The sequence below is a fragment of the Rhinopithecus bieti genome, unplaced genomic scaffold (genome assembly GCF_001698545.2).
Source record: "Rhinopithecus bieti isolate Rb0 unplaced genomic scaffold, ASM169854v2 scaffold_15769, whole genome shotgun sequence".
NCBI classification, from domain to species: Eukaryota; Metazoa; Chordata; class Mammalia; order Primates; family Cercopithecidae; genus Rhinopithecus; species Rhinopithecus bieti.
The window spans coordinates 2593103-2607094 of NW_016809129.1; the positions used below are offsets into that span (position 1 = coordinate 2593103).

General features: G+C 40.6%; 1 protein-coding gene across 1 annotated transcript in view; it reads right to left on the reverse strand.

Annotated features, from left to right (window-relative positions):
- Positions 1–13992, reverse strand: part of PLEKHA5 (pleckstrin homology domain containing A5) — a 230555-nt gene that overhangs the window by 7927 nt on the left and 208636 nt on the right. The window contains exon 20 of the mRNA XM_017888617.1: positions 3981–4082. Within this exon, the coding sequence (XP_017744106.1) occupies positions 3981–4082 (102 nt within the window). The remainder of the gene's footprint in view (positions 1–3980; positions 4083–13992) is intronic.

Consider the following 13992-nt stretch of genomic DNA (forward strand, 5'->3'; position numbering starts at 1 on the left):
TACAGGCGCCCGCCACCTCGCCCGGCTAGATTTTGTATTTTTTTAGTAGAGACGGGGTTTCACCGTGTTAGCCAGGATGGTCTTGATCTCCTGACCTCGTGATCCGCCCGTCTCGGCCTCCCAAAGTGCTGGGATTACAGACTTGAGCCACCGCGCCCGGCCCCCTTGTTGAATTTCTTAGGTCAAACATACATCCTCCCAGTAGGTCATCTTTTTACTTTGTCTATGTTGCCTTCATTGAGGGTAAATCTTTAACTTTGATAAAGCCAAATGTTGTTCAACAATTCCCTCTCTTTCTCTCTCTGCTTTGTGGATATTCATGGTCTGCTGTTAAACTCTCTATTCTGTTCCATTGGTCTATTTTTTTCCTGTACCATGTTTAACACTATAGTTTTGCATTATGTTTCCTTATTTATTTAACAAACACTTATATAGTGTGCTTTATATGCCTGGTTTCATTCTACATGCTGCAAAAATATAAACATATTTATCCTCATAATAACCTGGTAGGAGTAGGTACTAGTTTATTTTATAGTTGCGGAAACTGAGACCCAGAGTTGTTATGTAACTGGTCTAAGGCTGTATATGCAATGTCACCATTCATAGAGTATGACTTTTAGTTCTTTTATTTTTTTTTTATTTTTTTTTTTTTTTTTTTTTTTTTGAGACGGAGTCTCGCTCTGTCGCCCAGGCTGGAGTGCAGTGGCCGGATCTCAGCTCACTGCAAGCTCCGCCTCCCGGGTTCACGCCATTCTCCTGCCTCAGCCTCCCGAGTAGCTGGGACTACAGGCGCCCGCCAGGTCGCCCGGCTAGTTTTTTGTATTTTTAGTAGAGACGGGGTTTCACCATGTTAGCCAGGATGGTCTCGATCTCCTGACCTCGTGATCCGCCCGTCTCGGCCTCCCAAAGTGCTGGGATTACAGGCTTGAGCCACCGCGCCCGGCCTTTTTTTTAATTTCTTAACTACTTGTGGTCTTTATTATACCTTAAAAATATTAGAACCATTTAAGAAATTTCTTTAGAAAATTCTACTGGAAATTTGGTTGGAATAAAATTGCATTTATGGGAAGAATTTTCATTGTGATGATGTTAAATCAGACCATCCATGAATATGGTATACCAATTACACTTCTCCATTAATTTAGGTCTTCTCTTATATTCTATAATAAGGTTACTAAATTTTCATAATAAATATATTTTTTGGTAGGTTAAATCTGGGATTGGCAAATTTCTGTGGCCTGCAGCCTCTTTTGGTATGGCCTGTGAGTTAAGAACAAATTTTACATTTTTAAGAAGTTATAGCTGGGCACAGTGGCTCATGTCTGTAATCCCAGCACTTTGGGAGGCTGAGGCGGGCAGATCACCAGAGGTCAGGCGTTCAAGACCAGCCTGGCTAATATGGTGAAAGCCTGTCTCTACTAAAAATTAGCCAGGTGTGGTGGCACATGCCTGTAATCCTAGCTGCTAGGAAGGCTGAGGCAGGAGAATCACCTGAACCCGAGAGGTGGAGGTTACAGTGAGCAGAGATCACGCTACTGCACACCAGCCTGGGTGACAAGAGTGAAACTCCATCTTAAAAAAAAAAAAAAAAAAAAAGTTGTAAGAAAACAAAAAACATTAAATATGTGACAGTGACACATCTGGCCTTTACAGAAAGTTTGCTGACCTCTAGTTACATCTTAAGTATTTATAGCTATTTTTCTAGTGTATTTAGTATCTCATTTTTGTAGCTGATTTCTTTTCTTTTTTTTTTTTTTGAGATGGACTTTTGCCCATCACTCAGGCTGGAGTGCACTGGCACAATCTTGGATCACTGCAACCTCTGCCTCCCAGGTTCAAGCGGTTCTCCTGCCTCAGCCTTAAGTAGTCGGGACCACAGGTGCCCAGCTAATTTTTGTATTTTTAGTAGAGGTGGGGTTTTACCGCGTTGGCCAGGCTGGTCTCAAACTTCTGGCCTCAACTGATTCTCCCACCACGGCCTCCCAAAGTGCTGGGATTACAGGCATGAGCCATTGTGCCCAGCTGATGATCCCAGCACTTTGGAAGGCTGAGGTAGGAGGATCACTTGGACCCAGGAGCTCAAGGTTTCACCTAGGATCAAGCTACTGCACTCCAGCCTGGGTGACAGAACAAAACCCTGACTCAATAAATAAGTAAATAAATTTAGATAGTTAACATAAAAACAACGGAAAGTTCAGTTTTAGTTGTATAGTCACAATAGTCACATTTCATATGTCCAACAACTACATGTGGCCAGTACTACGCTGGACAGCCCAGATAGAGGGCAGCCGAATTTCTGATTCAACCTTACTAATTATTTTTTTTTTTGAGATGGAGCTTCACCCTTGTTGCCCAGGCTGGAGTACAATGGTGCGATCATAGCTCCCTGCAACCTCCACTGCCAAGGTTCAAGCAATTCTCCTGCCTCAGCCTCCCGAGTAGCTGGGATTACAGGTGCTTGCCACCAAGCTCAGCTCATTTTGTATTTTTAGTAGAGATGGGGTTTCACAATCTTGGCCAGGCTGGTCTTGAGCTCCTGACCTCGTCATCCTGGCTAATGTTGTATTTTTTTAGTAGAAATGGGGTTTCATCATGTTGGTCAGGCTGGTTGGTCTCAAACTTAACTAATCTTTTATTCACTGTCTGTTAAGTCCACACATTTCCAACTAAAAGGATCAAATTTACATTGGTCATAAGCATGAAGTAAGTTTTATTTTCTTGAACATATATTATCTGCATTCCTCAGAGAAACATTTTAAGTATTATTATTTCTTTTTCTTTCTTTCTTTTTTTTTTTTTTGAGATAGAGTCTTGCTATGTTGCCCAGGCTGGAGTGCAGTCATGGGATCTCAGCTCACTGCACCCCCCCCTCCTGGGTTCAAGTGATTCTCCTGCCTCAGCCTCTCAAGTAGCTGGGATTACAGATGCCTGCCACTACACCTAATTTTTGTATTTATAGTAGAGACAAGGTTTCGCCATGTTGGCCAGGCTGGTCTCGAACTCCTGACCTCAGGTGATCCACCTACCTCAGCCTCCGAAAGTGCTGGGACTATAGGTGTGAGCCACCATGCCCGGCCAAGTATTATTATTTCTATTTCATAGATAAGAAAACTAACCCTTGGAACTAGGTGTCAGATCTATTTGCTTATTAACTAGATTCTTTATAGCAAATGGTGCTGTATCTTCCCCTATTCTAATAATATGTCAGTGAAGTCAACAGGCCAAATGTAATTTCACAAAATGAGAGACATTTAATATAGAAAGGATTAGAATAATTTTATTAAAAGGATGAAATAATGGCTAGGCGCAGTGGCTCAAGCCTGTAATCCCAGCACTTTGGGAGGCCGAGGCAGGTGGATCACCTGAGGTCCGGAGTTTGAGACCAGCCTGACCAACATAGAGAAACCCCATCTCTACTAAAAAAAAAGAAATACAAAATTAGCTGGGCTTGGTGGTACATGCCTGTGATCCCAGCTACTTGGGAGGCTGAGGTAGGAGAATCGCTTGAACCCGGGAGGCAGAGGTTGCAGTGAGCCGAGATCGCGCCACTGCTCTCCAGCCTGGGCAACAAGAGCAAAACTCCGTCTCAAAAAACAAAACAAAACAAAACATATATATATAAACAAAATATTCATTATTTGATAAATCCATATAATTCAACATCTCAATACCAAGTGACACAGATGGACTTGTAAAAGGATATGAAACCATGTTTTTAGGAACTGCAGAGCTGAGACTGCTAGGAGCACAGAGCACTCCAGGGCTCATCATGTGCCCAACAGAACAAAGAACTCTTAAACAAGTGGGGATGGTCTACTTTGTGAGATAGTAAGATTCCTGTCATTAAAAGTATTCAAATCTAGGTCTCAGGTAGCCAATAATGTAAAAACTGTTAAGGGTATGCATAAATCTAACAAGGTGGATTGTACAGTACCAGTAAAAACAGTTAAAACAATATAAAGAATATTATATTTCTGTACCTGAACTTCACCAAGGTGATCTAGCTGCTCTTGCATCTGGTTCCTGGTAACAGTTACATCGTATTCTAACTTATCATATTCTCTCCATGCTCGTTCCAATTCCTAAAACCAAAAAGTGTTAATTACTTTAACAGGGAAAATGTGCTTTTACGGTGTTATCACTCCAATTGTAACTTTCTAGATTTTAGAAAGTTGCATAGTTTTTTACTTAGCAAAACAGGAATTTTTATAACCATTTTTGTCCCTTTTAAAACTCAATTCACCAAAATTTACTAAGCAACCTAAGTATTATTGTGCTGCTGTTTATTTCCTAAAATGCAGAAGTGGCATAAATAAAACATTTTCTTATCTGTCTTCATTAAAAGTTCTCCATCAATGAAAATACTTTGTATTTTAGCATACTGGAATTTCAATAACATCAGAGGCTTGACATGACTTTACTTACAATAAGCTTATAGTAATACAGTAAAACAAATGAATTTAGCTAGCTATTTAAACAATTCAGTGAATCTCATTTGTGAAGACTCAATACAGACACTATTATCCATCTGTACTTTTCTCCTTTGGAAAAAAATCACCCCCAAACCATAATATCACAGAGAAGACTTTGATGTTTGGTCTTTAACAGCTTGTCATTTGTTGAATATAGAGTAATTCTAGAGGTGCTTAAAAATACATCATCTGCCGGGGGCAGTGGCTCACATCTGTAACCTCAGCACTTTGGGAGGCTGACGGAGGCAGATCACTTGAGCTCAGTAGTTCGAGAACACCCTGGCCAACATGGTGAAACCCTGTCTCTACTGAAAACACAAAAATTAGCTGGGCCCAATGACTTGTGCTTGTGGTCCTAGCTACTTGGGAGGCTGAGGAGGGAGAATCGCTTGAACCCAGGAAGCAGAGGTTGCAGTGAGCCGAGATTGCGCCTTGGGAGGCTGAGGCGGGCAGATCATGAGGTCAGGAGTTTGAAACCACCTGACCAACATAATGAAACTCTGTCTCTACTAAAAATACAAAAAAAAATTAGCCTGTAATCCCAGCTGCTTGGGAGGCTGAGGCAGGAGAACTGTTTGAACATGGGAGGCGGAGGTTGTAGTGAGCTGAGATGGCGCCATTGCACTCCACCCTGGGTGACAGTGCGAGACTCTGACTGAATAAATAAATAAATAAAGTAAAAGGGGAAAAAAAGAGCTATTTTATTTTGTATATTCTGTAACTAGCTTAAAATAACTTTAGGAAATTTAAGTGATTGGCTGGGTGCGGCAGCTCCTACATGTAATCCCAGCACTTTGGGAGATTGAGGCAGGTGGATCACTTGAGCCCAGGAGTTTGAGACCAGCCTGGGCAACATAGAGAGACCCCATCTCTACGAAAAAATACAAAAATTTTCCAGGTGTGGTGGTGCTTGCCTGTGGTCCCAGCTACCTGGGGTAGGCCTGAGGTGGGAGGATCGCTTGAGCCCAGGAGGCCGAGGTTGCAGTAAGCCAAAATTGTGCCACTGCACTCCAGCCTAGGTGACAGATGAAGACCACGTCTCCAAAAAGAAAAGAAAAGAAAAGAAAAAAAAAATGAAGCTATCTTGCCAGTCGTTTTTTTAAAATTAAAAAAAAATCTTAGGCAAAGAAAAATTATTCAAAATGTACTGGGAAAACAGATGTGTGCCACCACCCCTATGCCCCGCTAATATTTTGTGTATGTATGTATGTGTGTGTGTATACACACAGACACACACACACACCCCATACATAATATTTTGTGTATATACACATATATATACACACACACACATACACACACACACACACACACACACACACACACACACATACGTATTTTGGTAGAGACAGGATTTTGCCATGTTGCCCAGGTTGGTCTCTAACTGCTGGGCTCAAGTGATTCCACCAGCCTTGGCTTGTCAAAGTGCTGAGATTACAGGTGTGATCCACCACACCTGGTCAGCAAATTCTTTTTACATGAATAAATATGAAAATTAATTTCCTTTAACAAAAATTAATTCTAGCCATGTTTTAATTTGCGTGCACTACAAAAACTGCAAATTTAAATAGTGGGTCTTTGATGGCTTTAGGGAGGATATATAAAGACAATGGATCCAATGACAGCCCAGTGGCTAAGAGGGTATTACAGGCTAACACCTAACCTCCCTTGTGGAAATGCCAGAGTTTAGGGCAGGCTTAACTGCACCGCAGAGGCATTTAAGCATAAGAACATTTCAGGATGGTAGGAATCCTTCTCTTTCTTAAAGAAACATGAAAAATACAGATTTGAGAGCTAGACATTACTTTATCAATATTTTAGAAGTGAAGTGGCACAGTATACTTTCAATTTTCCTAACCTGGAGATCCTGCCACTGAACTGGTTTAAGTCCTATGATCCTGCTAGGCCTACCTGTTTCTGTCTTTACCTCAGCTCCTCAAACATGATTACCAGGTGGGTAGGAACACAAGACAACAGAGGACAGCAAGCAAAGGGCAGCAATGGCACAACACATTTCCTCCCAAAATCTGGTATTTCACTAAAGAATTTACTAGATTATATGAATATCATGCTAATAATCTTTAAATGTGACCTTACTTATTTTTGATCAAGAAGCTAATATAGCAAGATAATTTAAAAGGGCTAATAATTTCCAAATATACAATTACCTTAAAATCCCAAGTACTTGCCAAAATAGTGCTTTCAATAAAAGTAGAGAATGCCAGGCCATACAGTTAAAAGAATAAATGAAGGCTGGGTGAGTGGCTCACGCTTGTAATGTAATCTCAGCATTTTGGGATGCTGAGGCAGGAGGATCATGAGGTCAGGTGGTCAAGACCAGCCTGTTAAACATAGTGAAACCCCATCTCTACTAAAAATACAAAAAAATTATCTGGGCGTGGTGGTGGGCACCTGTAGTCCCAGTTACTTGGGAGGCTGAGGCAGGAGAATCGCTTGAACCCTGGAGGTGGAGGTTGCAGTGAGCCGAGATGGTGCCACCGCACTCCAGCTGGGGCGACAGCGTGAGACTCCGTTTCAAACAAACAAACAAACAAAAAAAGAGAATGAATGAACTTTTTTTTTGAGACAGAGTCTTGTGCTGTCGCCTAGGCTGGAGTGCAGTGGCATGATCTTGGCTCACTGCAACCTCTGCCTCCCGGGTTCAAGTGATTCTTCTGCATTGGCCTTCCAAGTAGCTGGGATACTCAGGACTACAGGTGCGCACCACTACGCCTGGAAAATTTTTTATATTTTTAGTAGAGCCGCGGTTTCACCGTGTTAGCCAGGATGGTCGCGATCTCTTGACCTCATGATCTGCACACTTCAGCCTCCCAAAATGCTGGGAGTACAGCCATGAGCCACCTGCAGCCAGCCTTCTTATTTTTTTTGAGACCGAGTTTCACTCTTCTTGCCTAGGCTGGAGTGTAATGGTGCGACCTAGGCTCACCGCAACCTCTGCCTCCCAGGTTCAAGCGACTCTCCTGCCTCAGGCTCCCCAGTAGCTGGGATTACAGGCATGTGCCACCACGCCCGGCTAATTTTTGTATTTTTAGTATAGACAGGGTTTCTCCATGTTGGTCAGGCTGGTCTTGAACTCCTGACCTCAGATGATCTGCCCACTCCAGTCTCCCAAAGTGCTGGGATTACAGGCCTGAGCCACCGTGCCCGGCCTGAATGAACTCTTTCAATCTGGAACTATATAGATGAACCTCATAAGTTAAAGAAAGCCAGGCAAAGAGTATATGGTTACACTTCATATAAAGTTCAAGGCTGAGTGCAGTGGCTCATGCCTATAATCCCAGAACTTTAGGAGGCCGAAGTGGGTAGATCACTTGAGCCCAGGAATCTGAGACCAGCCTGGGTAACATGGTAAAATCCCATCTCTGCAAAGTATACAGAAATTAGCTAGGTATGGTGGTGCATGTCTGTAGTCCCAGTTACTTGGGACGCTGAGGTGAGAGGATCACTTGAGCCAGGAGGTGGAGGTTGCAGTGAGCCAAGATTGTGCCATTGTACTCCAGCCTGTGTGAGAGACTTTGTCTCCAAAAAAAAAAGTTCAAAAATAGGCAAAACTCATCTATAGTTTAAATGTCAGGTGCTACACTATAGCTACTCAGGAGACTGGGCAGGGGTAGGATCACTTGAGGCTAAGAATTGGAGGCTGCAGTGTGCTATGATCGCACCCGTGAAGAGCCACTGCACTCCCATCTGGGCAATGTAGCAATACCCTGTCTCTAAAACAATTAAAAAAAAAATTAAGGAAAAGAAAGAAGAAAAGAAAAAAGTCCGGTAGTGTTCCTTTTTGGAGAGGAGTCGCTGGCATGCTAGTAAAATTCAACGTCTCGATATAGATGTTGGCTAAACTCCTAAACAGTGTGCTTTTCTGAGAACATGTTATATTCCAAGAAAAGAAAACAAAAGTGTGTGAGTTGGGGTGGAGGAGGGATTGCTGCAGAGTTTTCTAGAGACAGGGTTTTGCTCTGCTGCCCAGGCTAGAGTGCAGTGGCATAATCATAATTCACTGCAGCCTTGAACTCCTGGGCTCAAGTGATCCTCCTGCCTCAGCCTCCCAAGTAGCTAGGACTACAGGTTTACACCACCATGCCCAGATAATTTTTTAATTTGGGGTTTCACCATGTTGCTCAGACTGGTCTTGAACTCCTGGGCTCAAGCAATCTTTCCAAAGAACTGGGATTACAGGTGTGAGCCTCTGTGCCAGGCCAGACTTTTTTCTCACACTGTCACCTGGGCTGGAGTGCAGTGGTGTGATCTTAGCTCACTGCAGCCTCAACTCCCTGGGCTCAAGCAATCCTCCCACCTTGGCCTCCCGAGTAGTACAGGTGCATGTCACCATGCTGGGGTATTGTTTTTTAATATTTTGTAAACTCAAGGTCTCACTATGTTGTCCAGGCTGGTCTTGAACCCCTAGGCTAAAGCAATCTTCCTGCCTCAGCCTCCCAAAGTGCTGGGATTATACGTAGGAGCCAGCACGCCTGGCCAATATTTTTTTTTAAAAATTGTCTAAGTTTAGGATATGGAACAAGTAAATTTTAATAGTGCTTATTTCTGTATAGTCTGTACTGAGACAACACTTGGCCACTGTGTGGGGGAGAAAGTGAAGTAGGTCTAAATACTTAAATGTAATGAAATTCCAGATTTCCAAAAAAATCAGTTAAGGATTTTAATATTTGGTTAGATGGCTATATAGCAGATATATACTATGTCCTTTATTAAGAAAGGATTAATGGCCGGGCATGGTGGCTTACACCTATAATCGCAGCAGTTTGGGAGGCCGAGGTGGGAGAGACTTTTGAGCTCAGGAGTTCAAGACCAGCCTGGACAACATAGGGAGATCTCATCTCTACAAAAAAAATTCTATTAAAAAAAAAAATCAAAAGTAATGATGCATTTCCAAGTTTTTAACATGAGGGAAACTTTTCTTATCTAAAATCAATGGCAATTTACAACAAAGTCTACTCAAGGGAATGGTTATACAATACACTAGACACAAATCTCAAATTGTTTTCTCTGTATTTTACTGTCACATTGCCTCTCTTTTTAATAATCAAGTAAATATTGTAAGACTATAGGTGGCTATAGTAAAAAAAAAAAAAGAAAATAATTACTATTATTCTTGGAGCTAATAAACTGTTTTACCTCTGGTTTGCTTCTCAATTAGGGTTTCGTAGTTTTTTTTTTTTTTTTTTTGAGACGGAGTCTTGTTCTGTCGCCCGGGCTGGAGTGCGGTGGCCGGATCTCAGCTCACTGCAAGCTCCGCCTCCCAGGTTCACGCCATTCTCCTGCCTCAGTCTCCAGAGTAGCTGGGACTACAGGCACCCGCCACCTCGCCTGGCTAGTTTTTTGTATTTTAGTAGAGACGGGGTTTCACAGTGTTAGCCAGGATGGTCTCGATCTCCTGACCTTGTGATCCGCCCGTCTCAGCCTCCCAAAGTGCTGGGATTACAGGCTTGAGCCACCGCGCCCGGCCAAGGGTTTCGTAGTTTTAATTTAAGAAATGTCAATTCATTTTTCTACTTTTCATTAAAAAATAAAACCTGTAACTTTGGAAAAGTATTGACATAGATTTTTAATATCAAAATGAGGGAGAGGCAATAGATGCAGTGTAATTATTCATTAACTTCCTAATTTAAACTCAAATATCTCTTTCAAACTTTAAGTAATACTACAAATTAATGTGCACTACTATATCTTAGAAAATTAAAGCCTTATGATATTTAAATTAATTTTACTGGTATATTTCAAGGATCAGGCAAAAAAATTAAAATGTAAATTTTTTGGTCACGAATACCCCACCATAACAGTCCTGCCAACTGGTATTAGAAGTAGTTGATTTTTCAAGTCACTCAAAATAAAGTTATGTCTGATTTATTCATTTTTTTCATTTTACCTTCAGGATGTAGAGATTTCCTGGCTCACATTTAAAGAATGTGCTTAATTATTTGAGGAGATTTTTTTAAAAGAATTTTTTTTTTTTTTACGAATTTACACTTGTCATGTAACTGCTTCTCAAATAAAATCCCTCTTACTACACTATCTAATGACTATACTGGCATACTGGTTTTTAACCTAAGAAGATGTTTACGTTTTATTTTTCTTTTTTCACTTAGCCTTGACTTGAAACACACTAAAAAGATGTTTAAAAGGGAACCGATTCAAACTGTATAAAGTGAGGCTCTACTGTCAGCCACGATTATAAAGCTATCCGTATTTTACATTTCTAGTTTATGACCACAATTGTAGTTATGCTCTGTTTTAGCTATTTGTAATCTTTAACTCCCGTGTTTAGTTTCTTCTCTAATGTTTTCTATGAAACAAAACGATCTTCTCATCTCAAAGAAAGTGCTTGCTTTTATTGTTAAAATGCTAGATATAATAAAAACAGAAAGGCTAGCACACAGGGGAAGATTTAAATAAATATTATTGTGCCACACTTTCGTTGGCTTTTTTGCGGATTTTCTTTTGTTTTGTTTTTTTGAGACGGTGTCTCACTTTGCTGTCTGGGACCTCTCTGGGCTCAGGTCATTCTGCTGCCTCAGCCTCCCAAGTAGTTGGCACTCCAGGCACACGCCACTGTGCTCTGCTAGTTTTTTTTTTTTTTTTTTTTTTTTTTTTTTTAGAGAAGGAGTTTCACCACGTTGCTTAGGCTGGTCCCAAACTCCTGGGCTCAAGTAATCTGCCCACCTCAGCCTCCCAAAGTGCTATGATTACAAGCGTGAGCCACCACACCCAGCCTGGGGAAACCAAAAGTTGATTCTTTGAAAAGAAAAACAAGATTGACAGACTGTCAGCTAAAATAATAAAGAAAAAAAGAAGATCCAAATAAGCATAATGAGAAGCAACCAAGGTGACATTACAATGGATTCCACAGACATACAAAGGATTCCTAGAGACGATTATGAACACCACTATGAATACAAACTAGAAAATCTAGACGAAATAGATAAATTCCTGGAAATATACAATCTCCCAAGATTGAATCAGGAAGAAACTGACACACTGAACAGGCCAATATTGAGTTCTGAAATTGAATCTGTAATAAAAAACCTGCCAAACAAAAAAAGCCAAAGATCGGATGGATTCACAGCTGATTTCTACCAGACGTACAAAGAGCTGGTATTAATTCTACTGAAGCTATTCCAAAAAAATAAGGAGGGTCTAATCTAACTCATTCTATGAAGCCAGCATCACTCTGATACCAAAACTTGGTAAAGACACAAAGAAGAAAGAAAACAAAGGCCAATATCCCTGATGAACATAGATGTACAAATCCTCAACAAAATACCAGCAAACCAAATTCAATGGCATATCAAAAAGTTAATTCACCATGATAAAGTATGCTTCATTTCTAAGATGCAAGATCGGTTCAACATATGCAAATCACAAATGTGAATCACTAAATAAACAGAATAAAAAACAAAAAATGTATGATCATCTCAGTAGACATGGAAAAGGCTTTTGATAAAATCCAGCATTTCTTCATGACAAAAACCCTCAAGAAATAATTCCATGTTGAAGGAATATGCCCTAAAATAGTCAGGGCCATCTATGACAAATATACAGTCAACATCACACTGAGACGGGCAAAAACTGGAAGCATTTCCCTTGAGAGCTGGAAGAAGACAAGGATGCCCACTCTCACCAGTCCTATTCAATGTAGTACTGGAAGTCCTGTCAGAGCAATTAGGCAAGAGGAAGAAGTAAAACGCATCCAAATAGGAAAATAAGTCAAATTACCTCTCTTCACAGACGATGTGATCTATACCTAGAAAACCCTGAAGACACTATCAAAAGGCTCCTACAACTGATAAATGACTTCAGGAAAGTTTCAGGACACAAAATCCATGTACAAAAATCACTGGCATTTCTATACACCAATAATGTTCAAGCTGAGAGCCAAATCAAGAAGGCAATCCCGTTTACAACACACACACACACACACATTCCTAGGAATGCATCTAACCAAGGAGGTGAAAGGTATTTATAAGAACTACAAAATACTGTTGAAAGAAATCACAGATGACACAAACCAATGGAAAAACATTCCATGCTCATGGATTAGAAGAATCAATATTGTTAAAATGGTCATGCTGCCCGAAGCAATCTATGGATTCAATGCCATTCCTATCAAACTATCATCATTTTTCACAGAACCAGAAAAAAAATTCTTAAATTCATATTGAACCGAGAGTGCAAACAGACAAAGCAATCCTAAACAAAAACAAAGCCAGAGGCATTACGCTACTTGACTTCAAACTATACTATAAGGCTACAGACTAAAACATCATGGTACTGGTACAAAAACATACGCAGACCAAGGAAACAGAATATAAAACCCAGAAGTTAAGCCACACACCTATGGCCATCTGATATTTGACCAAATTGACAAAAATAAGCAATGGGGAAAGGGCTTCATATCTTCTTATTCAATAAATGGTGTTAGAATAGCTGGCTAGCCATATGCAGAAGAATGAAACCAACCCGTTCCTTTCACCGTATACAAAAATTAACTCAAAAGGGATTAAAGATTTAAGTGTCAGGCCTCAAACGATAAGAATCCTTTAGCCAGGCATGGTGGGTCATGCCTGTAATCCCAGTACTATGGGAGGCCGAGGTGGGCAGATCACATGAGGCTTGGAGTTTGAGACCAGCCTGGCCAACATGGTGAAACCCTGTCTCTACTAAAAATACAAAAAGAAGCCAGGCTTGATAGGGGGCACTTATAATTCCAGCTACTTGGGAGGCCGAGGCACGAGAATTGCTTGAACCTGGGAGGTGGAGGTTGCAGTGAGCAAAGATCGTGCCACTGCACTCTAGCCTGGGCAATAGAGTAAGTCTCCGTCTCACAAAAAAAAAAAAAAAAAAAAAAAAGTAATTGCAACAAAACAAAATTGACAAGTGGGACCTAATTAAAGAGCTTCTGTAAAGCAAAAGAAACTATCAATGGAATAAACAGCCTGCAAAATGAGAGAAAAGACTCGCAAACTATGCATCCAACAAAGGTTGAATATCCAGAATCTATAAGGAGCTTAAGCAATTGAACAAGGAAAAAACAAAACAAGTAACTCTTTTTAAAAATGGGCAAAAGACATGAATAGACACTTAAAGGAAGACATATAAGTGGCTAAAAAACATACAAAAAAATGCTCCACATCACTAATCACCAGAGAAATACAAATTAAAATCACAATGAGATACCATCTCACATTCATCAGAATGGCTAATATTAAAAAGTAGTAGAATAATTTATAATCCTTTGGGTATATACCCAGTAGTGGGATGGCTGGGTCATATGGTACATCTAGTTCTAGATCCTTGAGGAATTGCCATACTGTTTTCCATAATGGTTGAACTAGTTTACAATCCCACCAACAGTGTAAAAGTGTTCCTATTTCTCCACATCCTCTCCAACAACTGTTGTTTCCTGATTTTTTAATGATTGCAAAGACACATGCACACGTATGTTTACTGCAGCACTATTCACAATAGCTTTCTCTGATGG